The following is a 26,059-nucleotide window of genomic DNA, read 5'->3' on the forward strand; positions in this document are numbered from 1 at the left end:
GATCCAAAACCTCACTAGATCTCAATTTTCTTATTTGTAAACCGAGGATAATAAAGTTCCATCAGAGGTTGATGTGAGAAGTAAATAAAACAATGTATGTTGAGTACTTAGTACAGTAACTGGAACATAATGAGTGTGAAGTAAATGTCAAATAATGATAATGGCAACAACAACAACAAAGATAACAGTAGCATTCTAATGAAGCCATTTTGACATTATAATGATGACAATAATGATAGACACTATAGCATAGTGGTTAAGGGTGAAGGCTCTGAAGTAAGAGAAGTTTGGAGTACGATTCCCCGCTCTGCTACTTCTAGTGAATCCTCACCGTTCTCACCCGTAAAATGGGGATGCTAGTAGCACATGTACTCTTCACAGGAGGTCTGCTTGTTAACATTTCCCCAAGAGAATGCTTATAGATTTCCAATACCAAAGTTTGTACAAAGCCTTCAGCTATTGTTTTTGTAGAAAAAAAAAATATCTTATTTACATTTCAATTCCAAAATTCAATGGGATTTTAACAAAACTATGTATGAACAAACTCTCATGTTACATTCCAAATATAACTGGTTGGTGGGCAGAACTACGGGGAGATATCTTGTCCACTGTCCATGTGGGATGCTGCTGGCACTAAGCAAGCCGTCAGTGCTACTGCACGCAAAACAACTGCTGGGTAACAACCAAGCACTTGTGGGGTGATCAGGAAACGATTCTAAGCATTTGTAGTATCCTAGCATGATGGTTTCTTATATGGAGGCTTTTCATTGAGGTTTAATTATTTTGAGGAAATTGGTTGGGGGTTTGGGGTTGGAGCACAATGCATTGTAATCTTTGCTATTTAAAACAAAAGGAAGTAGACTCTTCATCAGCTCTTTTAGTCAGAATATAGAATTTTCAGTAACTGGTCACTGATATTAAGGGGAAATGTCTATAGTAACCTCACAGGATCGTTCTGAGGAATAAATGAACAAAAGCATGTATAGCTCTTAGCAGAGTGAAGCCTGCCTGCACTTTTGCCCACCTACATGCATACACACAGCCTTCATGAAATGCTAGTCATTAGCAAATGTTACCATCCACAGGCCAGAGGCTGGCTAGTTATGTAGTAGCTAAAAGCACCAATTCCAGGCAGTGAATCCTGCCACTGCTGTGTGACAGCAGGTAAGCTTTTAACCGTTTTACAACTTAGTGCCCTCATCTGCTAAATGGGAATAGCAGTACCAAGCTTGTGTGGTTATTTGAGAATCAAATGAATTAGATGGACAGTAGCTGCACGCTGTGAGTGCTGCTTAAGTGTATGTTTTTACTACCACCGTGACTCCTGCTGCACTCGTGCTATTTCATGGAGTCAGGCTTTTTGAACCATCGCTTTTTGGTAGAAAAGGCAAGCAAATGGCTGCCTCTCTGACTCCTGACTACACTGATTGTATGGTGCTGGTAGTCATTCTCCAGAAAGGCCAGGTTTCAGACACTGTCCCTCTGTCCCCAAGATGCTAGCTCATTGGAGGGAACATTAAATGCCTGCTGAATACAAGAATGACTCTCTTGAGTAGTGTTTTCAAACAAATAAAATAGAATAAAATGGACCAAAAAATGTGAGAACCTCTGTCCCTTATGACACATTTCTTTCTTGCCTTTCAGGTGGAGGGTAAGGTGAATTTTAGGTGCTCCAGGCCCAACAGTAACAACACAGAAGAGGCACGTGGTGGAAACATCATTCTCTTCCCAAATCTTTTTTGCTGCCTCTGTTTTGTAAGAAGGACATCTTTGTTTGATAGTAGGGAGTTTCTACCACCTTTCTATCTTTTTCACTTCTTTCTTTCATTTGCTCTCCTCTCCTTTTAAGCCGAAGAGGCCAAACACAAAGGTCATAGGATCTGGCTACAATTTGGTAACACTTTTTATTTTCATGGTTCTGATTTTTACAACAGATTTCTCTGTATGGCAAGTCATTCTGGTTTTCAGTTTATAAAACTTTCTTTTCATATTTAAATTATTAGAATTTCAAAAAGTGAGTCCCTTGACATGAAATAAAGATTTAAGTATACAATAGCTTAGGTTATAAGTGGATGCGGCACAAGCATGCAGACGGAATATAAAAACCTAATGATGGCATAACAGCTACATTTATGAAGAAATTGCTGCGTTCCAGATGCTGTCCTGCTTAATATGAATTAATTTATTTAACAGTAAAACATGACAAAATTAAAAAATAAACTATGAGGTATGAACAGTTGTTATCTGTTTTGCAGATGGCGAATGGAGGAAAAAGAATGAGGGTAAATTGCCCAAATTCATCCACTGAGTATGTGGCAGAACCAAAATTTGACCTTGGGCTGTCTGGCTCCAGCATGTATATGTTTAACTGCTCTGTGAAGTTTGGCCAATGAAAAAAAAAAGAAAGGTCTTTGGGTCAGGCTGAGATAGGCAGCACACGTGATTTGAATAAGCCTGATAATTGCACCATCTCTAATTCTAATTGTCTGGGCCCAGTTACAATGGAATGAGTCCAGTACTCTCAATGGTGAGACTCATTTGGCTCTAATCCTTTCTGGAGATGAAATTCTTTTTCCTTTGACAATTGTAGGGCACTCCATGCTGACATAGTGATAAACCGTTGGGTCTATTTGCAGCACCACTGTTGGCTGGAAGTTGCTTGATGTGCTTTTGGGAAACGTGAATTATCGTATAAAGCTATGGCCACATTTAATTTAAATAACATGGCTAGAACTTACTTTGTCTAGATTGCTATGGAAAACACCACATATATGTGCAGTCACTACTATTTATCTATGGAATTTCAAACCAGTAACTGAGGCTGCTTGCAATCTACTGGATACTGTTTTTGTCGTTGTTGTTGGAGACACAGTCTCACTCTGTCACCCAGTCTGGAGTACAGTGGTGTGATCTTGGCTCACTGCAACCTCTGCCTCCTGGGTTCAAACGATTCTCCTGCCTTAGCCTCCCAAGTAGCTGGGATTACAGGCATGCACCATCATGCTTGGCTAGTTTTTTTTGTGTATTTTTAGTAGAGATGGGGGTTTCACCATGTTGGCCAGGCTAGTCTCGAACTCCTGGCCTCAGTGGTCTGCCCACCTTGGCTTCCCAAAGTGCTGGGATTACAGGCATGAGCCACCGTGCCTGGCCCTGTTGGATACTGTTTTAACTCTTAGGCATTCCGAACTCACATCTTACAAAGCTGTAGGTATTCAAGGATCACTGAGCTCAGTTTGGCTGATTCCTTCTTTTTCCAGAAGGGAAAAATGAGGTTCCAGAAGCAGACACTGCCTGCCATGGGTCCCACAGAGAGTGACTCACCACAGTCATCATTAACTCACACAGCAAACCACCACCACCTTCACCATCAATCTTCACTATGCACTTACTACATGCCAAACCCTGGGCCAGGCCCTTAGCATGGGGAGAATCCTCATCATCACAGAATAAGCAAGCCCTTGCTACTGTCCCATTTTGCAGATGAAGAAACTAAAGCTCAGAAATGAAGACACTTGCCCAAGGTCACACTGCAGTGAGCGACGGGGTCCAGATGCGAGCCTGGCCCTCACATCCTGGAGCCCACACTGCTGTGCCTCCTATCCCAGTTACGCGGATGTCACCATGACCTATCACCCACTCACAATGAAGCACCCAAGGGAGCATCCGCACAATTGAATTTCGTTAATTTTCCCTTAGCAACAAATGTCCCTGATGAGAAACACTGACTTGGGTTCACAGTAATTATGTGCAGACAATTGGGAATGAATAGATTTGCCATTTGAAAAGCCTTCCTCTTCTTTTGTTTCTGTGAATGCACCCCTGTTCACAACCGGGTGCCAGCAAGCTCTGTTCTCTTTGTGCAACTTCACCAAAATGATACCTTTGTGATAATCAAGCAGAAACGGGCTTCCACAGTCCCCTTCATTAAGGAAATGGAGCAGATAAACAGTGTAATTATGGATTCCATTTTTAGCTAAAACAAAGATTTATGTCTCAGCGCAGGGTCTTTATCTAGTGAGGGAATGGTAAATTTAGAATGAAGAAACCTTGCAAGCCAATAGCATATGGTGCCTGGAACATTTCCCTCCTTACGCCGGGTCTGGGATTTATATTTACATTTAATAGATATCCCAATGACAGCAACCCTGTGGATGAATGAATTCACCTTTGCTTGTTTTCTTTTCTTCATCCATAAAATGGAAAAAGTCATACTGATGCCCAGCAGAGGGCTGTCGGCTGGAATGAGACAATTCCAGTGCAGTAGCTGTGGCTCTTGCTGCTATCATTAGCTGAGGGAGGTCTTGGCTTAGGTCTGAGTCCACTGCCTCTTAGCTGTCTGACTTAGGTGCTTCAGAGAGGCTGGGCGGCAAATTCTAGCAGTCCCCACCTCTCGGGTATGTTGAACAGATCTGAAGATAATCTATGTGCCAGCTCTTTGGAAATGGCAAAGCACTTATGTATCAGCACACCATGCATCAATGATGCAATCATGTGACAAGGTCTCTCTGTAGTCTGTGGAAAGGAGGTCTCACCGGCTGGCAGTGGAGTCACAGGACATGCTAAAATGATCTATTTGGGGTCCTTTCTACAAAGCTCCTTAAGACAGAAAATAGAGAACTGTAGCACCATATTATTCCTTTCAGCTAAAAATTGGACCACTTTTGGTCCAGCTGGGGTGGGGGTGGTGAAATTGCAGAAGGGGAGCCTTCACACGTATCTCTCAACGTCATGGGTTGCAGAGACCATACCCTGCTCCCTTAGTCACTGTCCCCTACTCTGCACCCCTCGGTCTAGGCCAGGGTTTCTCAACAGTGGCACTATCGATATTTTGAGTGGGATATTTCTTTGTTATGGGGGCTGTCTGGTGTGTTGCAGGATATTTAGCTGCATCCCTGGCCTCTACACACCAGATTCTAATAAGAACCCTCCTCCCCCATGCTATGACAGCAAAAATGTCTTCAGTCGTTCCCCTGGGAGGCAAAACTGCCCGCATTTGAAAACCCCTGTTCTAGGCAAAGATCATAGTTAATGGCATTCAGTAAAAACTCTAGAATCCATAGGACCAAAATAACAGTATGGCTAGATGTCTGTGGTGGCAGGTCACGAAGAAGGGAAACAGGTCAAGGCGAGGATGAGGGAAGTGGGAGTGAAAGCAGACATGAAGAGAAGGGAACGTCTTCACTAGGTATGAAGAAGAATGCCAACAAGTAAACCACTGAAAACAACAAGCCTGCTGCCTTCAGCCCTGTGCAAACTTCTAAGAAATAACCAGACATTTCAGTTAAAAAAAACCACCACCACCCAAGGCATGAGCGCCCACCCACCATGCATGGAGTACTTGCACAAGGGCTTGGCACGCATTGCTAAATTCACCTCCCACAGCCACATTACGTCTATTGTTTCCTCTGTTGACAAATGGAACCAAAGTCCAGAGAGACCAAGTGACTTGCCCAGAACCTCACAGCAAGCAAGAAGCAGAGAAAGGCTACCCAGGGTTCCTATCTACTAGGTTCCAAAGCTGCTCTGGTCTCTCAGAGCTCACAGTCTGATTCAGACGGACAGGGGATTTGTCCCCAGGTCACTGGTGCCGCACAGAGAGCAGCCATTTAACCAACTTGCAACCCGTTCTCCTGGGTTGTATTGATTTTCTTATTTTTAAAAAATCTCATTTATTTTTTTTCACTCCTATTAGTAAAATTGTGGAAAAGTGAGTCAAATAAGAAAAGCAAGTGGTAAAAGATAACCAAGTGCCCATTTAGTAGGTTCCTCCTCATCTTTCTTTTTTCAAATCATGTGCAATTTTAACAAAAGCAAGTTGACACTACAGGTAAAATTTCCTTTCGGGGACGTGACAGTCTTCTTTTCCTAATTCATATGTTGGTGTTTGTTTATTGACTCCCTATTTCCCATACCAACTGCTGACCCTAATTAGCTCCAAATCTCTTTCCTCCCACCAGTTTATGTGTTTTTGTGTATATACGGTTTTGTTTCCTGGGTTTTGTCTTGTTTTGTTATAATTTCATAAGCATTTTTTAATTTCATCAAAAAGTTTTCAGAAACAGAATAATTTGTCTTCTGTGGATGGGTTGTAATTTATTTTAAAACGGCCTTTACCGTTAGACATTTAAAGAGTTACCAGTATTTGCAATTATAAATTCCCTGGTGATGATCATCCTATCATGGAAACCTTTGTTCCCATCTAGGTTTATGTCCTCAGGCTGAATTTCTACAAGTGGGATTTGGGGCACTCACTGTCACTCAGAACTCAACCCAGCAGGGAGGAGCAAGAATTGGATCCAAGCCCTGGGGGGTCACCAGACCAATGTGCACGTGTGTGGATGAAAGCAGCGCACAGGGGCCCTGCTCCACTGGGCTGTCAGCCTCCCAGGGCAGAGCCAAGCCTGGACAGGCAAGGATTAGGCTCCCAGTTATCAGAAAGCAAACTATGCGGGCATCAGCAGCGGCAGGACTCAGCAGATTCTGCTCCATCTCATGTTCTAAGCAGAAATCAGAGAGTTCCTGGATTCCCGCAAAATGAGCCTATGTGTAAGTTACAAAGCCATGACTCTAGTGACCCTAATGGTCACGCCTAGCACCAGAAAGATTTGTTAGGATATTGAATCAGCAAAGATAAAGCACCTACTGTGTGCTCAGCACCAGTTAGGTGTTAAGAGAGAACAATGTTTAAGACGTAGCTCTTACCGTCAAAAAATTCTAGGTTAGCGTAAAACACACACAGTGAGGCAATAATGGTAAAGAGATAGGATAACGCATGAGCTGACTGGGGCAGGAGCAAGAAGAAAATGTTCATTCTGCCTGAGGGAGTTGAGGGAATCCTCACAGACTGGGATCTTAAGGGAAAGGAAAGGGAATGTTAGATTAAAATAGATCCAGCACCTGGGGAAATGCTGATACGTGACTAGTCAATCTCTTTTTTAAAAGACAGATAGTTAGAAATAATAAGAATGGTAATAGCCTACTAGTCCCTGGCCTCCCAAGTAGGAAAATGAACATGAATGAATGAAGAAAAGAAAGAACAGGGTGTATCTGAGAAATAGCACGTGAGTGGGCATGCCTGGGGCAGACTGCTGGAGCCAGCGTTCATTAAGGATCACTGGATTTGTAGGCGATCATCATCATTGTCATGGTCACAATGTCACCACCGTTATAATTACGGATACTATTTCTTTTATTTATTTATTTTCCTCCCAACTTTTATTTTAGGTGTGGAGGGTACATGTGCAGGTTTTTTATATGGGTCAATTGCATGTCTCGAGGGTTTGGTGTACAGATTATTTCATCAGCCTGGTAGTGAGCATAGTACCCGATAGGTAGTTTTTCCATCCTCACCCTCCTCCCACCCTCCACCTCAATTAGGCCCCAGTGTCTGTTGTTCCCTTGTTTGTGTCTATGTTTACTCAATGTTTACCTTACTTATACGTGAGAACATGCAGTATTGCTACTATTTTTTGAGGACTTATGTTCCAGTCACTGTGGTCAGCATGTAATATGATTTCTCATAGCATTAAACACACACACACACACACACACACACTCACTCACTTTCTAAGATAAATAAATATTATTTTCCCCATTGTGCTTAGCATAGGGAAACTGAGCCTTGGAGACAGATCAGCTGATATGCCCAAGGCCAACCTCTAAGCCGGGACTGAAACCTATTCTGATCTAACTCCACATCCCATGCCTCCAAGAGTCTCTACTAATTACACCCTCCTCAAATCATCAAAGGTATTTGAGAAGGGAGAGTAATGTGGTCAGATTTATGTTCTATGAGAGTAACTGTGAAAACAAAAATAGAATGGCTAGTCATTCATTTAGCCTGAGACACAGGTAGTGTGTCTGTCTCCCTTCTATTTCAGGATTGCCCTTCTATTTCAGCATTGCACAGGTAAATTCAGAGCTTTCTGAAGAATTTACCTGTGCAGTGTATGACCTGAAAGCCTTAGCTAAGGAAACAGGTCAAGATGTACATTCAACGTGGGCTGAATGAAGCCTGTGGAATTCTGTGTCAGACTGGATAGCACAGCACTTAGTACAAAGGGTGGCTTTTTGCTGACAGAGCTGAAAAATCATGACTTTGTCCTGGGGAATTTTCTGTGAGCCAGCACATCCCTGATGAAAAGTAGCCGGTGAACCCAGCGCTTATCCCTCCAAGCTGGGAAACAGAAACCAGTTGCTGCTCACCTTTAGCTGTCATATCGGAGTGCCACCAACTGCAGAGGTTAAATTCCACCAGGAACCTAAACAGATCGTGGAAAAGCCCAATGTTACTTCGTCATCCATGCCCATGTCACAGAACAGTGACTTTCTGTATTCTTCAGTATCGCTTACCTCATTTGAGAACATCACAATTTGGAGATATCAACACAGTTGGTTGAGTTACCACTAAATTTTCACAGTGGCTTATCTTTCTCATGAAAGGCTATTTTATCCCCAAAGCCAGGTTCACCTAGACTCAAAGATTCCTAGATGAGGAATAACCTGCTGTATAGGCTGAAATACTTTTCTCGTTATTGTTCACCAGTTCTTCAATCTTAATATCATCTAGTTTGATTCCACAGTAAAGAGCCCATTTCTAATGAGCTTCTCTTCCCTTAGTTCAGAAATACAAATAGAATATTCTCCCCTACCAAGACTACGAACTGTAGTAATAAAAGATGCTTTCAAAATAAATACTGCAACTCGAACTTGTTTAAGCCCCCTCCGTGTGTGTGTGTGTGTGTGTGTGTGTGTGTGTGTGTGTGTAGAGGGAGGTGGAACAGACTTCTATGAAATTATGTCACAATGCAACTTCATAAAAATCAACATTTCTCAATGGCTGGTAAAGAATACAAAAATAATATAAATTATCCTCCAAATGGATGAAGAGAGATCAAAATTCGGTCATTTGCTTTTCAGGCTTATGGCTACTATTCCTAGCAGTTCTCTCTCAATCAAAATCCCACTATTATCTGTTAATGTTCTTTCTCTGCCTCATGTGTATATGGAGAATTTACTACCCATTTGAATTCACAAACTTTATTAAATTAATATACGTTGCATTAAATTAAGAGGACAGTGACTATCCATCAAATGGCATGAAATTTGCCTCAAACCCACAGAACTGGAGTCTAAGGAGGGGAAATAAGAATGAGAGAGTTTGGTGCAACTTAAACAATCTTGTTTACATGTTCATCTATGAAATTCTTCCCTTTTGTGTGACACAGTGTTTCTGTAATGTGTCTAATATCTAATCTAAAAGTCAAGACTTTCATCTTTGTGCCATTTCAAGTGTTAGATCTAAGTCATAGATGCAACCAGCACCTCCAAACAAGACGATAGTTTTACAGGATAAACAATGAAATCACACCTGAGAAAGCCCCCGGCCCTAGCTGACGATCTCACAGGCACCCATTCCTGCACAGGCCAAGACAGCCAAAGTGGCATGGTGGACAGTCACAGCAGTGTACTCTTCTGACCACAGCACATCCAGGCTGCAGTAAAAACAGCCAGACACCCATGTGAAATTGAACAGTAACCACAATAAGTAAATTTGTTGTGTATTGCAAACTGCTAATCTGCTAAACAATGACCTAATAGCATAAAGAGTGATCAAGAGTCACTTAATAAAAGATCATTTTTTGGTCTCTGTGTTCAATATTTTGAGATGTTCAATGAGGTTATCTCAGAGTACTAGGAATCTAATGGTTATTGAAAGCATGACTCACAATCTCTTAGATCACTTTATGATACAAAAATGAAAATATTAATACTTTTCAAACAATGCAGCAGATTTTACTTACAAGACAAGTTCTGTCATGATCCATTTTACTGCAGACAGGAAGGCATTATAAGGCTGAAGAGAAGAATTCAGTTCATTAAAAACAATGAATTGCACACAAAATTTGTAGCTTAATTTAGGGCTTTACATAAGGACAATGTTATTCTTCTAGAGAGATTGATATCATGTTAAAAAACAGTGGCCTTCTAGCTAAGGAAAGAAAATTGTTGGATACTGTATCCTAAAACTAACATTTTAAAACTTTGAACTCCACTCTAGTGAGATGTGATTTACAAGTAAAATAAACCTGATCTAATACAAGGGTTATCAGTGGGAGGAAAAAGGAAGTTCAGCACCCGATGCTTAAACCTTTACCCTCTAGGGGCTAATATTTTGAAGCTTAATGCGGAGGGGGCTGGAATCATATAACTAATTTCAAATGGTAATTTACAGGGCAGCCTCTTGGAAAGGTGATTCTCTGTTCTCCATCACTGTATGTCATTCACTAAAATGAGCAAAAATTGCATACACCTGATTTTAATGCCGTCCATGAATTATGTAGGATTTAAGCTGCCTTTTCTCACACTTACATATTTGGACTTGAAAAAAATGATAACCATATAAACACGTGATTTTATCCTTGCTGAAAATCCCCTTCACTCTATAAAAGAAGGCATTGAAAGCCTAATCTTTATTTCAGAATATTTTAATTAAAAAAAGCAGTTGGATTGTTTACTCTGTGATATTTCCTATGTGGATAATTCAATTTCCTGAATTCTGGAAAATACCAAGTCTCTCCCTCAGTTGGTTCTTTGTACCTAGCTATGCCAGTTATGTGAGTGGTGGGTGAACTTGAGAGACAGGCAATGACACTGGCAAATCCCGGGCTCTGGGCTCCAGATGTCAGGTCCAGAAGAATCCCAGAACCTTTTGTGGTTGCCTGTAGATATCGGAGAATTGAAATGCATGCCAAATCCTTGCTTCTGCAGCTACAGCTGCTTAATCCCACCTTCTGAGCATTTTAATTATAAGAACTAGAACTGAGAATGGAGGAATTATCCAGTTTTAAATGAAACAAGAACAAATTTACATGCCCCCAATCATTCTCAAAACTTTCCCAGTCCAGCCAGAAAGTCAATGAGCAGAACAACAACAACAACAACGCTGAGGCTCTTCCCAGCCCACCCAGATTTCAGACTTGGTGTATCTCTTGCTCTGATTCTACTGAGTGCTTCCACATCATTCCTTGAATCACAGGGTTCTGGGCCGCCAGGATTAGGGTCAGATAAGGATGTGAACTTTTAACAGTCTCCTGAAACCACACTTTGCAGTCCTGAGGTTTTGCCATTACATTTTATGGCTTGAGAAATAATCATCTTGCTTTCAAAAAGGCCGGGGTGGTCAGACTATGGGACAATGTTGTGTCTTTGTATCTGCTGGGATGGGTAATGTGGGTCAGGGGAAGGAGAGAGTGAATAAAAGGATTAAGGAAGCTTTGGAGGTTGCGGGGGAGGGGAAAGAGGGCAGTAGCAGGGGCAGCTGGCTCTGAGGCCAGGGGAAGGCACTCAGGCATTCCGTGCCAGGCATTGGCTCAATATATGAGTAAACAAAGGGATTATGCAAATACAGGATTAAAAAAATTTAAATGCACATTATCATCTAAAAGCATAAAGCCACTGAGCTTTTAAATCTAATGATGGAAATATATCTTGGGAACGTTTAATGTCTGGAAATATTCATGCTAAGGTTAGGGGAGTTGGGTTAGAAAGCTGTATTTTTCAAAATATTCATCTCTTTAGTTGCCTCTCACAAATTTGCCAGCTCTGAATCATTTCTTGCTTCCTCAGTGTAGGAGAACCGTGTTAATTATCTGGTTTTTAAATAATCCCCTTGTAACATCTTACATCTGCAAATTAGAAAGTATACATATTTTAAAGCCAAAATGGCTTTTAAACGTTGTGTTTCAAACAAAATTTTAGGTTAATTTTTGGTATTTACAAAATCATAACATTGTAAGGGTTATATTTAAACACATACGACAGACTATCCAGAGGTACACTATATCTGATTTTTTCTGTGTTTTTAGGTATTGCTGGCCAAATTTACGTTTTCTACACATTGTAAATTATATTTTTAATTTGGGAGTAAGTGGTAACAGTTAATTTCTGGCCATCTGAAAGCCAGTTTCTAATGGTACAATAGCTATGCTGATTGATCCTCATCTGTGACATCACCAAGGAATCAGCTCCAGGGAAACCGATGCTGAAACCCAGTGGCATGATTAGGGGAGAGGGAGTATCTGTGATCAAAACGGGAATTAGGGCACAAGCTCACAACTCTATTACAAACTAAAAGGAAAAGTCTGTTGAATAAAACCAAGTTCTTTTATATACAAATGAGAGAATTAACAAAACTTCTCCCTTTTTCCATCCATCACAAGGGGCTGCTGCATTAATCCATCAAAGACTTTAGATCCATTTCTCATTCATATAATCACTGGATCTGAGTTGAAATAGCAGTGGCTTTTTAAAATTTTAATTTTTTTTTTTTTTTTTTTTTTTGAGAGGTAGGCTCACTCTGTTGCCCAGGCTGGAGTGCAGTGGCATGATCTTGGCTCACTGCAACCTCCTCCTCCTGGGTTCAAGCAGTTCTCCCGCCTCAGCCTCCTGAGTAGCTGGGATTATAGGTGTGCGCCACCACGCCTGGCTAATTTTTGTATTTTTAGTAGAGATGGGGTTTCACCATGTTGGCCAGGCTGGTCTCAAACTCCTGACGCCAAGTGATCCAGCCACCTGGACCTCCCAAAGTGCTGGGATTACAGGCATGAGCTGCCGCGCCTGGCCTGAAGTGTTTTTTTTTTTTTTTTTTTAAATGAGTAAAGTCAAAATGTTCATGATTTTGCAAAAAGGTAAACTTGATTACTCCAAAGAGGAAGATAATACTCAGACAGGGAGAAAGACAGAAATGTGCAGCTGTTTTCTGAGTGACGGCACAGTACTTACATCCAGGAGGCCATGGGCGCCATCGCTGCTTTCCCTGTTGGCTCTACACATGGCTTGGTAGTCATAAAGGGTAATTCTACAGGAAAGAAATGGAAGGGAGCTTCACCAAATGAGAAAGCATGGGAACCAATTCATGCTATGTACTACAAGGTGAGCAGTCACTATCATCAAGTGCAACAGTGACAAACACCATGCAGCCCTAACATGGATGACGAACAAGGAGCCCGGCAAAGGCCAATGCTGGGGGCACAGTCATGTTATCACTTGGCATTTGAAGAACAAAGGGAACGAAGGTATTGGGAAGGGTAGAGGGGGATGAGGACCCATCTAACTTGATGAAACAGTCATTTGGTCTGAACAAGGATGGTCTGCATTGAGCAAGATATTCCAAAGGGAACGTGCTGTTCTGAACTGGATTCTAAGACCCGGATGGAATTTACCTGGGCCATGTCTCCAAGGGACAGGAGAACTAAGAAGAACCACTTCGGGATAAAACATGGCAGGATTCTGTGTTTCTCAAGCACCAGGAAACAGGTTTGGACCAGGATAAGCCCTGCACATTGACAATGTGTGGGAAACCAGCTGGCTTACTAATTGTAATCCCTACTCCTTATTGTCATCACCATAAGAGTGAATGTACCTTATTTTGAAAACAGCATAGCTTATGAAACAAAAACAAAGTGGACATTTTTTTTCCTACACTGGTGATAAAAGTATAGCTTTCATCCCAATTATGACCTTTACTCAGTTGCTTTACTTTAACATTATTCAATGTATTTTAATTTCCCCATCAACAAAGGAAAGGTGAATGGCAATTTCTGGTACCATGTGTTGGGACTCAGAAACCATTACCCCAAAATATGGTGCTTTGACATGAAGCAGTCTCAAGGTTTCCCCGACCTTGCTCCCTGTCTCCCTTACCCCACAGTCTCTTAATCCTCTGTCTCTCCCAAACCACCAGATGAAGTTGTTCTCTGAAGTTCCCTTATCTACCTAAAAGCCAGATCTGCCAAAGAGAAATACAATTGCCTTTCCTGACATTTCATTCACCAGAGAACAGAAGATTACAATTCATATTAAGAGGAAGAGACTGAAAATTAAACACCGCACCTAGAGCCCAGGCCAACTTCTTCCCAAACCATTGTCAGCTCTCCATCCCATTCAATTTCCATTGAAATTATTTACTAACCATTGTCTGGGCACTAGGCCCACTCGTTTCCCCCTCAAAATCATTTATTATCCCTCAAGTAGCCATATTTCCCCCCTTTTCCCTCCCCTACGAAGACGGGCATTTAAGCATCTGTACCCCATTGGGTTACTGGGTAACCATTCTACTATGATTCCCCTGTGTTGTCCATATTAAAATAAATTTTGTGTGCCTTTTTTTCATATTCACCTGCCCTTTGTCAGTTCATTTTCAGCAAACCTTCAGGGGGTGATGGGGCAAGCTCTCCCTCTTTGCCCCTACGCATGTTCCAGTATTTAGATGGTATGAACACCTTATCCCATGCTTCAAAGGTATAGCCAAAGGAGTCTGGCATTCCCACCCTTCCCTTCGGCATCCCCTCCTACCATGCCTAGCAGCCCAAAGGAGAGACACGTAAAGTCCAGCCTGAGTTACATAACAACTGCCAGATGAGATTTTAAATACTTTAATACATGTGCTTCTACATGACTGGATGAAATTCTCCCCACAGGAATTCCTTTCTAGAATACTAGAATGGTTAATGTTGAGTGCACTTACTGCTGTGCTTGGAAAGACCTGTAGATGTAAAAGCAGCAGGATTGGTGTTGGCTCTGTTTCACACCTACCTCTAGCACCTAGTACAGCACCCAGCATACAGAAGGCATTCAGTTTTAAAAGGGTGAATGCATAAACGATTGCCTGATTGCACGAATGTTACATAGATGATGACACAACTGAGAACAAAGGGGTCAACTGCAAAATGTGATGTGGAGGCTCCTTATCTGGACAGTAACTTATGGACATTACTGATAAATGGATTAAACACAGTTGTCTGTGGGTACCAAGCAGAAAACCAGCCACATTTGACCAAATGGAAGATCAAAGCCAGCTCCTAACCAGCAGCAGCACACAGCACTCCCTGGGCAGCAAAGCCCAAGGGGATACCAGTGGTCACGTAGCCAGTCCTCAAGGTCTTTTCTTCATCAGAGCATTTCTTCACTGTCCTCTGGCTTTTTTCCTTACACAGATGCAGCCAAGAAGCTTTGAAGCTTTGTTTATACAAACAGAAACGAAGACCATAAATCAGCCAAGCATTAGGCTTGGGGATGTCCCTGCACAAACTTCTCACAGAAACACTCTCACCATTGACACAGCCCTAGCACTAACCCAGACACCGGGATATGTCACAGAATCAACTGCAGACCACAATGGACAACTCTAATTGGTCCCTGACTGGCCCGCCAGGCCACCATCTCCATCATCACTCAGGAGATTTCTACAGGTACCCCTGCAAGGGCTTTCTAGCATTTGGCAAGAATTGGTATTGACTTATCCTTTTCCCACTGCCTAATGCTGTCTCTACACCTAAAACATGTGCCAGAGCCAGGTGAGAGGCAGCATGGGGTTGAGAGGAACGTGCATGTGCTTGGAGTCTCATAGCCATGGATGCAGGATGGTCATGGTTTCAAAAGTTGGTCCCACCGTATATTCAGGGTGCATTCTTTTTTTTTTTTTTTTTTTTTTTGAGACGGAGTCTCACTCTCTGTCACCCAGGCTGGAGTGCAATGGCGTGGTCTCGGCTCACTGCAACCTCTGCCTCCCAGGTTCAAGCGATTCTCCCACTTCAGCCTCCCGAGTAGTTGGGACTACAGGCGCATGCCACCACACCCAACTAATTTTGTATTTTTAGTAGAGATGGGGTTTCACTATGTTGGCCAGGCTGGTCTCGAACTCCTGACCTTGTGATCCACCTGCCTCAGCCTCCCAAAATGCTGGAATTACAGGCGTGAGCCACCGCGCTTGGCCTCCAGGGTGCATTCTTGAGCAGCTTGCTGATACTCTTCAAAGGCTTCGTTTCCTGACTTATTAAACAATTACAGAGACGTTCTGAGATCTAAATAACCAGCTGTGTAGAAGTACACTGAAATATGCTCTAAGTGTGCCAACCTTGTTAAGATCCTTACAACAGAAGACTGATTTTATTCTTTATTAGAGTTTGGGCTCTTAAAGCTGCACTGTTCCCAAAGGCTCAAGGGAAGTCAGTGTGACACAGTGAAAATGCCATCTTTGAAGTCAGTAATACCTGAGCTCAAATCCTAACTCATCCACTTATAACAATGTCTTTTTAACCCTCTTGGTGCCTCAGTTTCCTATCTGTGAAATGGTGAGAATAATGACTACCTTATACGGTGGACATAGGGTTAAAGAAAGTCATCTATGTGTTGCATTCAGCACACTGCCTGCTAGAGAGGAAGTATTCAACAGGAGGCAGGGCTATAGCTGCTGTTATAATTATTGGTATCTTTTCATTGCCACTACTAATTAATGGGCTGGTGTTTAATGCAATGGGAATTGACACAGGCATTACCCAGCTGGCTGAAAGATGAACAAGGCTCCTAGTTTTCTTAGCTCATTGGCATAGACAATGCAGAGTAAAATCCACGCTTGCTACTGCAATACACGGACACCATCAGAAGCTGTGCTGGTGTTACCAAGCGATGATGCAGGAACTTCTGTCCATGGGCTTCTTAGCGGAAGGCAATGATAACAGCTGATGTCTACTGAATTCTGTTTAGCAACCATAAGCCAGGTACTCCTCTAAACACATCCCTACAAGATAGATTATAATCATCTCCATTTTACAGAGGGGAAAACCAAGTCTTAGCCAGCCTAAATAAATATGCCCAAGTTCACATAGATCATTGGTGATGGAGCCAGATTTAGTAGGGGGCCAAGCTGAATCCACCACCTTTTGCTCTCTGCACAGAAGCAGGCTCTGACAGATTCTAAGAAATGCTTAGACTTCAGACCTGTTCCCCAGCCCAGGGTCTTACTGGAATGTCACAAAAAATGCTGCCCAAGATAAGGTCTTATAACCAATGTCCAGAATCAACTTTCAACCCAAGCTGAAGGGGTGATGAGTCACCAGGCCAGACTGGAACAGCTGGCTGCACTTGTGAATGCCTCTTACCATGGTAACCACTCTGACAGATGGCAGGAAACTCAGGATTCTCCTTGGATCATTTTCAGAGGCTCTAGTTTACATGTTGGGGCTAAACTAAATTGCTCTGGGGCAGCCCCCAGGCCAAGGTTCCTGTCTTTTATTTATTTATTTTTAAATATTACTTTAAGTTATAGGATACATGTGCAGAACATGCAGGTTTGTTACATAGGAATACATGTGCCATGGTGGTTTGCTGTACTTATCAACCCACCATCTAGGTTTTAAGCCCCATGTGCATTAGGTATTTGTCCTAACGCTCTCCCTCCCCTCGTTCCCCACTCCTCTATTTCAAAAGGAGGCTTTCCTGATACTATTGCCATTGAGGAGGTTACAAAATAAGCCTTCCCTGTCTTCTCCACACTTGGACAGCTTTAACTAGATGTTGCAGAAAGAGACTTCCAGATTCTTACCATTTTTGAAGTGATTTTGTTACTGTTTTAAATAACTCCATTTTGCGGCTACCTGTATCCTGTTCGGCTGATTATAGTTAAAGAACATGATAATTGCCTGCTTTCATTGGGCTCTAAAATCAGCTCTGAGAAGCATGCCCAGCCAAAGACTGGTGCTGTGTGCAGCTGCACTCAGCAGTGGGGGTGTATTCTTATTACAGATAACATCCCTTAATCCCCATGACATCACCACCAGGCCACTCCAACCAACCTTATCATTAGCATCACTGTGTGCCCACACGGATGGTGGAACTTTGAAACTTTAAACTTTGACAGAAGGCAGATATGGCCTCTGAAGAAGCAGCTCAAAGCAACGCAAACAAAGCCTGGTAGCCCTGCACCCATGCTGAGTGGAGCCTTGGGTGACAAACTCATGACATTAAGACATGTTTAAAGCCATTTTGCTGATACTGTTCTTTTCCAACTAGACAAAAATCCTGACCAAGAAAAATATTTGCTCTAAGAATGAGCAGGCTGCATTTTAACAGCATAAGCTCAGCTAATTTAGGCTGCCTAATTTAGGGGTGGTTAGCAACTGTGGGGCTCAACATTTATTAAACACCTACTATGTACCATGAGGCCAGGTAATTTTCCTGTAATGATTCATCAAATTAGCTCACTTTGGCTAAACAACTGGCCTAAAAAACAATCTTGAAACAGCTTAATGTCTGCAAATACAGCCCTAAAAACAGGACAAGGGAGGCATTTGACATAGAGACCTATCATGGGACATAATTAAGCAATTCCGAATTGAAAAGTCTGAGAAGCAAAATGACTCACTAAGGTAGCACGTAAAAATACGTCTTCTTTGTTGCGCTACAAAATGTGTCTTCTGGGGGCAGCTTTCAACTTGCAATTGAAAAGGCATGGGGCAGGAACATAGGAAATTCTTAACAAAGAGACTGTCGCCATGGGAAGCCCTTACTCATTCTTACATCTCAGAAAGCCAGGAAAGTAGAAAGCTCAACCTCTTGATAGGAGTGCTAATAGAAGATCCAAAATGTGCTCTCCCTTCTCTCCTGCTCCTATCAGTCATCATCTCATCCCACAGCAACTTCTTGCAGAGATGGCAATGTTCTTTAAGATCAGTGCAGTGTCTCCAACACAGCGGAGGCAGTGAATTTACAAAACCCTGGTCCTACTGCCTTTCAGCCCTCCAACTGGAAATTAGTTAAACAAATTTAGCTGGCCGGGCGCGGTGGCTCACGCCTGTAATCCCAGCACTTTGGGAGGCCGAGGCGGGCAGATCACGAGGTCAGGAGATCGAGACCATCCTGGCTAAAATAGTGAAACCCTGTCTCTACTAAAAATATAAAAAATTAGCCAGGCATGGTAGCAGGCGCCTGTAGTCCCAGCTACTCGGGAGGCTTAGGCAAGAGAATGGCGTGAACCCGGGAGATGGAGCTTTTGGTGAGCTGAGATCGCACCACTGCACTCCAGCCTGGGCGACAGAGCAAGACTCCATCTCAAAAAACAAAACAAAACAAAAACTAACTTTAGCTAATGAGCACCCATCATTAGCCAAGAATAAACTTCACACAGGCTATCAAGACCTCTCAGGGTTCACTGCTGAACACTGAATGGGGAGCAACAAGAAAGCATCACTCATTTGGTGGATTAAGCAGAGGGTCTGTTGGCACCAAATCAACACCTTTCATCAACAGGTGCTGATAATATAAAGAGAAACAAAGTTGTAGATGCTGAGATATTAATCCCATCAGCATCTTACCCAGGTAAGAAGACAGTAACCATAAGAATTAATTGATTAAAGGCCAGGTGTGGTGGCTCATGCCTGTAATCCCACAACTTTGAGAAGCCAAGGTGGGCTGATCACTTGAGGTCAGGAGTTCAAGACCAGCCTGGCCAACATGGCAAAACCCCATCTCTATTAAAAATACAAATTAGCCTGGCATGGTGGCACGCACCTGTAGTCCCAGTTACTTGGCAGGCTAAGACATGAGAATTGCTTGAACTCAAGAGGCGGAGGTGGCAGTGAACTGAGATTGTGCCACTGCACTCCAGCCTGGGTGTGGGCAATAGAGCAAGACTCCATCTCAAAAAAAAAAAAAAACAAAGAATTGATTACTTTCTGTCAGCAGTGTTGACATTATCTCTGATGGTCATATTTTATATGAGGGGAAACTAAGTCTCAGACAGATGAAGTCACAGGTCCAAGATTATCAGCACACTAGTAATCAAAGGGGCTGGATTATCAGTCCAGGTCTCATAGTTTAAAGCTGCACCCTTAAACTGCTTCCCAAACATGAATTCCCGAGGGATATCTTGCTCCTTAGGGATCTCATGGGCCTCTGATGAGGCCTCATCAGAAGAATCTGAAAAATGGGATGTAAACTCACTCTCAATTCCTAAGGCATACACATTGGCATTTGTTTAAAACAGTGATTCTCAACTTTGGCTGCCCTTTAGAATCACCTGGGGAACTTCAAATAAATTTTCTTTCCTTTTCTTTTCTCTTTTGAGATGGGGTATTGCTCTGTCACCCAGGCTTTAGTGTGTGGCACATAGCTCACTGTAGCCTTCAACTCCTCAGTTCAAGCGATCCTCCTCCTGCCTCAGCTTCCTGGGTAGCTAGGACTACAGGTGCATGTCACCACACCTAGCTAATTTTTTTTTTTTTTTTGGTAGAGATGAGGTCTCACATGCTGGATGTGGTTGCCCAAGCTGGTCTCCAACACCTGAGCTCAAGCCCTTCCCCCACCTCAGCCTCCCCAAGTGCTGGGATTACAGGCATCAGTCACTGAGCCGGGCCAAAGTAATTTCATATACATGAGGATACCTGAGCATCTCACCTCCTATCTGCAATATTTCATTAGTCTGGGGTGGGGATTTGGTATAAGTTATTTTTTAAGCTCCCCAAGGAATTCTAATGTGCAAACAGGTTTGACAGCCGTGAATTTGAGAATGTGATATACCTCACTTGCATTTTCTTGTGTTGTTTCTTCCCCTCTCACCTTAACTGTAAGTAGCTTGCAGGCAGGGACTGGACTTTATTTATTTTTTGTTTCGTTATACTTTAAGTTCTGGGGTACATGTGCAGAATATGCAGGTTTGTTACCTAGGTATACATGTGCCATGGTGGTTTGCTGCATCCATCAACCCATCATCTACATTAGGTATTTCTCCTAATGCTCTCCCTCCCCTAGTCCTCCACCCCCTGACAGGCTCTGGTGTGTGATGTTCCCCTCCCTGTGTCCATGTATTCTCATTGTTCAGCTCCCAATTATGAGTGAGAACATGCAGCGTGTGGTTTTCTGTTCTTGTGTTAGTTTGCTGAGAATGATGGTTTCCAGCTTCATCCATGTCCCTGCAAAGGACATGAACTCATCCTTTTATATGGCTGCATAGTATTCCATGGTGTATATGTGCCATGTTTTCTTTATCCAATCTATCATTGATGGGCATTTGGGTTGGTTCCACTTTAAAAACCAGACACTTCCTCCCAGGGCCTAGTACCAGTCTGGACACATTCAGGGGTACTTCCTTGACTCACCAAATAGGAGGTGCCACCTGCAAACTTCAAGGATAAACAGAGTTTCCCATTGTCCTGGAGAGCAGCACTGATTTGATAAACAAGTGTGAGTGCCCCAGAGCCAAGAAGAGAGGCTCCTCTGAAAGACGGTGGCCCTGGGGAGACCAACAACCTTCCAGCATCAAGACAGTCCCTGTCCCCACTCAGAGCGGATGCTGCTCTACCAACCGCATTTGCTTTGCTCCTGGGGCAAGTGATCAAATTCACGGCTGCCCAGTAAATGCACCTAGCTGCCAGCTGCTTTGCCCATTCACGCAGCCCCTCCCATGGAAATTAGCTTCACTTATTAAACTGAAGGGGAAAATGGAATCGCAATTCAATATAGAAAATATTAAATTTCTTTTGCCTTCTTAGAAGGAAAAAGCTGAATTCTGCTTTGGGAATGAGTTAATGCAAAACCCATTTGAAGCAGGAGAGCTGATTCTGGGGGACTGTCCTTGGGCTCTGCCACATTCGTGAAGCCAGGTCTACGTTTCACAGCAACTGCACCACAATGATGCCTGTACTGCACTTGGCAGTGTGGGGCATGTCACTGAGGCTTAATAAATGTTAGTACCTCTGAGTGTTGGTATTGCTGCTGTTATGATTATTATTCATAAAACCCAACAGGTGTTATTGAGTGTTCCTACTTCCATTGGCTGGGGTCAGGCAGGCACATGGACAGGTGGTTAGAGGGTGGCTATGACAGTTTGTGTTCAGGACCGCATTGGGCATGTTGTGGGGAGGGGAGACTAAGAGAAGAGTTATGAATACAGCCCCATCTCTCAAGGATTTCCGAAGGGGTTATCAGAGGAAGCCAGAGGACTCGTATAGTTTGAAGCAAACTGGGGCATGCTGGATGTGGTAGAGACTATCAGTAGTTTCACAATAACTACTCTCCTCTTCTGGTGAGCAGAACTCTGACTTTTCAATATGCACATTTCCCAGGTTCCTTTGTAGTGATGTGAGGACAAGTGATTAAGCACAAGTATTGTATGGTAGGCTGCTTAATACATTAAAAATCTTATTTAAAGCATTTATTAAAAAGTAATTTGAAACTTGGCCTTTTGGAGCTTTTGGAACTCCCTGAACTCTTCTTTTGCAAGCCTGAATTGCAGATGTGATGGCTGGGGCTCAGCAGCTACACTGAACCATGAGGTAACCTTGAACTTAAAAGCCATCTTGGAGAAAGGTAGAAGAAAAAGTTACGGTCCTAGGTCTGTAATGTGAGGGTCCCAAATTAGTATTTTTAGACTTCCTTACCATAAGAGATGAAAAAAAAAACCTCCTATGTTCTTTAAGTCCCTGTTAATTTGGATTTTCCTGTTATTTGTGGCTGGACCAATTCTAACTAATATATTGGACTCTGAGTTTGATTAAAAGACTCTCTTTGGCCAGGTGCAGTGGCTCACACCTGTAATACCAGCACTTTGGGAAGCTGAGGCAGTTGCATCACCTGAGATCAGGAGTTCAAGACCAGCCTGACCAACACGGCGAAACCCTGTCTCTACTAAAAATACAGAAATTAACTGGGCACGGTGGCGGACGCCTGTAATCCCAGCTACTCGTGAGGTGGAGGCAGGAAAATCGCTTGAACCCGGGAGGCGGAGGTTGCAGTAAGCCAAGATTGCACCATTGGACTCCAGCCTGGGTGACAAGAGCGAAACTCCATCTCAAGAAAAAGAAAAAAAATAAGAAAGACTTTCTTTCACTATCTCTTAAGGCAGAGCAAATATGAATGTAAAAAGAAAAATCTCCGCAGAAGATATGCTAGTCTGCTCCAACTATGGAGAAGACGTGAATGGTTATCAGAAGAACATGCTCTGGAATCTGAGAGACACGAGTTCAAATTCTATCTTCTCACTCATGCCTGTGAGACAGCTTGACAAGCTGCTGGGAGCCTCCACTTCTAGTCCCTTGTTTGTCGAATGGAAATAATAATAGTAGTTACTTCATGGAATTGTGATGGGAATTAATTAAGGTAATGCATGTTAACTGCTTGGAATAATGCCTTGCCTATAGTTAGCATTCAGTAAGTGAGACAGACTGCTTGATGATGAAGATGAGGGCAGTTACTGTTATTGCTGTAACTGGGGATGCTCAAGCAGCAGCTTTTGGATTTTAAAGAGTGGTTCATTGGAAGCTCCATGTCTCTGCATTCCAGAAAGTTTGGCCCAGAAATATACTTGTCCAAGCCAATCTGTCTCCTTGTTCCCTTCAATGCCACCTCTGACAAAGCATAATTCTGAGGACATGGTCAGGTCAGCAGGAAGCCACGAAGCCATTACACTCATTACATGAGTTGTTGAGTATTAGACATCAGCGGGGCAGTCAGCATTAAAGGCGAGCAGCCATCCAAACATAACAGAATTCTCCTTTAACACTCTCTACACTCCAAGGCCAGGGCACTCGCTGAAGTGTAATGTGATTACCAAAGACAGGGAAAGCTCCCAAGTCCCACCACACAGAGACAGGAGTAGAAATGATATAGATCTTGGATTCTACCTGGATGTGTCACCTTTTAGAAAGGTGATTTAAATAGCAGAAGAAGCTGCCACAGGGAATTCCACACAAGCCAGCCATGTTAACGAACATTTGTGGGGTGTAGCGACAAGGACATTTGCCAGATCCCATAGGGAAAATATGAATGGCCTTGGACGGGTAAAAGCTCAAGTGTGTTGCACCAAGCACAGCAGAAATACAAACAAGAAAAACTACGCAAAACCACACACACACACACACAAAACACACACACACTAGTAGTTGCAACCAAAAAAAAAAAAAAAAAAGAGAGAGAAAGAGAGAGAGAGAGAGAGACAGAGAGAGACAGATAAGACAATGGCCATGAAAGATAGGTACTATTGGTGGCTCGACAGCAAAAACAAAGTTATTCGAGAGCAGTCCATTTCCCGGCAAGCCAAGGGCCAGGTGTGCTCCATTGGTCTTTCTGGCCTCGAGCATAATCAGATAGACAAACAACAAGGGAAGAGCCTTTGGTCTTTCCAGAAATCACAAGGATGTTGGTAAAAGCAAAAAACCCAGGGTAAACCCTCAAGTTCTGGATATTTGATAACAGCCACATTTTCATCCTTCAGTAAAGATTTCTTTCTTTACCTGTTTTTTGAAGGCCCTTGCTCCTTCCTTAGGCTCCATATTGAACTCATTTCAACTTTCCCTTCGGTCTCCCTGGCTCAAATGTCCTAAAAGTCGTATTTCTGCCTCTTTTTTTTTTTTTTTTTTGAGACGGAGTCTTGCTCTGTCGCCCAGGCTGGAGTGCAGTGGCACAATCTCGGCTCACTGCAAGCTCCGCCTCCCGGGTTCACGCCATTCTCCGGCCTCAGCCTCTCCGAGTAGCTGGGACTACAGGCGCCCGCCACCACGCCCGGCTAATTTTTTGTATTTTTTTTAGTGGAGACGGGGTTTCACTGTGGTCTCGATCTCCTGACCTCGTGATCCGCCAGCCTCGGCCTCCCAAAGTGCTGGGATTACAAGCGTGAGCCACCGCGCCCGGCCTGCCTCTTATGTAACAAATGGCACTTCATGTCCAGGTTGGTGCCCAGCTCCGCAGAACTCAGGCAAGATGTATTACATTACTTACAGGAGGAAGGGAGGAGAGGAATTGGAAAAGGGTGGAAGAGCCTTTGTTTTTTCGTGTCTTACTAGCAATCTACTAGATATTTTGCTGGAGCAAGGTGCCCTAACTGAGATTAACCCAGAGTGTTATCCTTGCTGTCTATATGCTTAGTGTTTTGCCCTAGCATCAGTAGTTCCAGTGCCCCCCAGGGGCCTCTAGGAGAGTAAAGTGCTAATATGGTTTGGATCTGTGTCCTCAACCAAATCTCATGTTGAACTATAATCCCCAATGCTGGAGGGGGGGCCGAGATTGGATCATGGGGGCAGATTGGAAGTGACTGCGTCATGGGGGCAGATTTCCCCCCTTGGTACTGCTCTTGTGATAGTGAGTGAGTGCTCACGAGATCTCGTTGTTTCAAAGTGTTTAGCACATCCCCTCCTCCCTCTTCCTCCTGCTTCAGCCATGTGAAGACATGCTTGCTTCTCCTTCAGCATCCGTGATGGTTGTAAGTTTCCTGAGGCCTCCCCAGCCATGCTTCCCGTACAGCCTGTGGAACTGTGAGTCAATTAAACCTCTTTTCTTTGTAAATTACCCAGTCTCAGGTATTGCTTTTTTCTTTTTTCTTTTTTTTTCTTGTTGTTCAGGTATTTCTTTACAGCAGTGTGAGAACAGACTAACAAGCACCATCAAGACACTGAAGGTGGGGGCCCCTCCCATCATACCCTAAGGGGAGGATGCAGGAACAAGAAGATAATCCAAGAAGCTGACCTCAAAAAGATGGGCTGGGGGCTCTTCCCTCTAGGAAGAGATGGATTCAGACATTGCTTAGAAGTCTAAAAAGAGGAGAAAGAACAGAGGAAACAGAGAAAGGTAGAAGTCGTGGATCAGAGAGGACCCCCAGGAGCTCTCACTTTGTGATATGATTCATTTGTGCCAGCTGACTGTGCCCTGCAGGGATCTCCCCTGTGGTCACAATGGGAGACATCCAGGAAGGAGGCTGAGTGCCCACGCTCAGGAGGGTGGGCTGTAGGCATGTATGTACCTTCAAGCTGGGGACACCTCAGTTACTCACATATCATTCCATATATCCCTCACTTGTAGGTATATGAATAATTATTTTCATCCTATTTTGTTGCAGAGATCAGGTGACTCCTAAGAGCGTAGTAGCTAGACTGCTACCATGCTTTTAACCTCGTGTCTTGATGCTGGCTGCACATGAGAATCACAGAGAAACTTTTAAAGAGCACAAGTGCCTGGGCACCATCTGCAAATCAACTTAATATACAATTTCTTGGGCTGCAGCTTGAACTTCGGAGTGTTTTTAAAGGTCCCCAGGGATGCTAACACACAAGAGAGTTCAGGTCCATGAATCACCCCAACACTGTGCTGTAAAGGTAACTGCTATGTAGTAACTATCCTTTGGGGGTTATTAGTGATAAAATAAGACAAACGAACAAAACAAAACAGGAGGAAATTGGAAAATAAGAACAACTCAGACATATGGAAGTCTACTCAAAAGGTATTCTTATCTCCT

The 26,059-nt window shown here is 43.1% G+C and overlaps 1 protein-coding gene across 5 annotated transcripts in view; it reads right to left on the bottom strand.

The window, feature by feature from the left end:
* Positions 1 to 26,059, bottom strand: part of CACNA2D3 (calcium voltage-gated channel auxiliary subunit alpha2delta 3) — a 959,332-nt gene that overhangs the window by 57,106 nt on the left and 876,167 nt on the right. For all 5 annotated transcript variants that reach the window (XR_010122405.1, XR_010122406.1, XM_055273813.2 and 2 more), the window contains 3 exons: positions 12,784 to 12,859; positions 9,804 to 9,856; positions 8,206 to 8,261 (listed from right to left, as the gene is read on the bottom strand). Coding sequence is in view for 3 of the 5 variants with exons in the window: in XM_055273813.2 (XP_055129788.1) it covers positions 8,206 to 8,261; positions 9,804 to 9,856; positions 12,784 to 12,859 (185 nt within the window). In the remaining 2 variants the exon portion in view is untranslated. The remainder of the gene's footprint in view (positions 1 to 8,205; positions 8,262 to 9,803; positions 9,857 to 12,783; positions 12,860 to 26,059) is intronic.

This window comes from Symphalangus syndactylus, chromosome 1, assembly GCF_028878055.3.
Source record: "Symphalangus syndactylus isolate Jambi chromosome 1, NHGRI_mSymSyn1-v2.1_pri, whole genome shotgun sequence".
Classification (NCBI taxonomy): Eukaryota; Metazoa; Chordata; class Mammalia; order Primates; family Hylobatidae; genus Symphalangus; species Symphalangus syndactylus.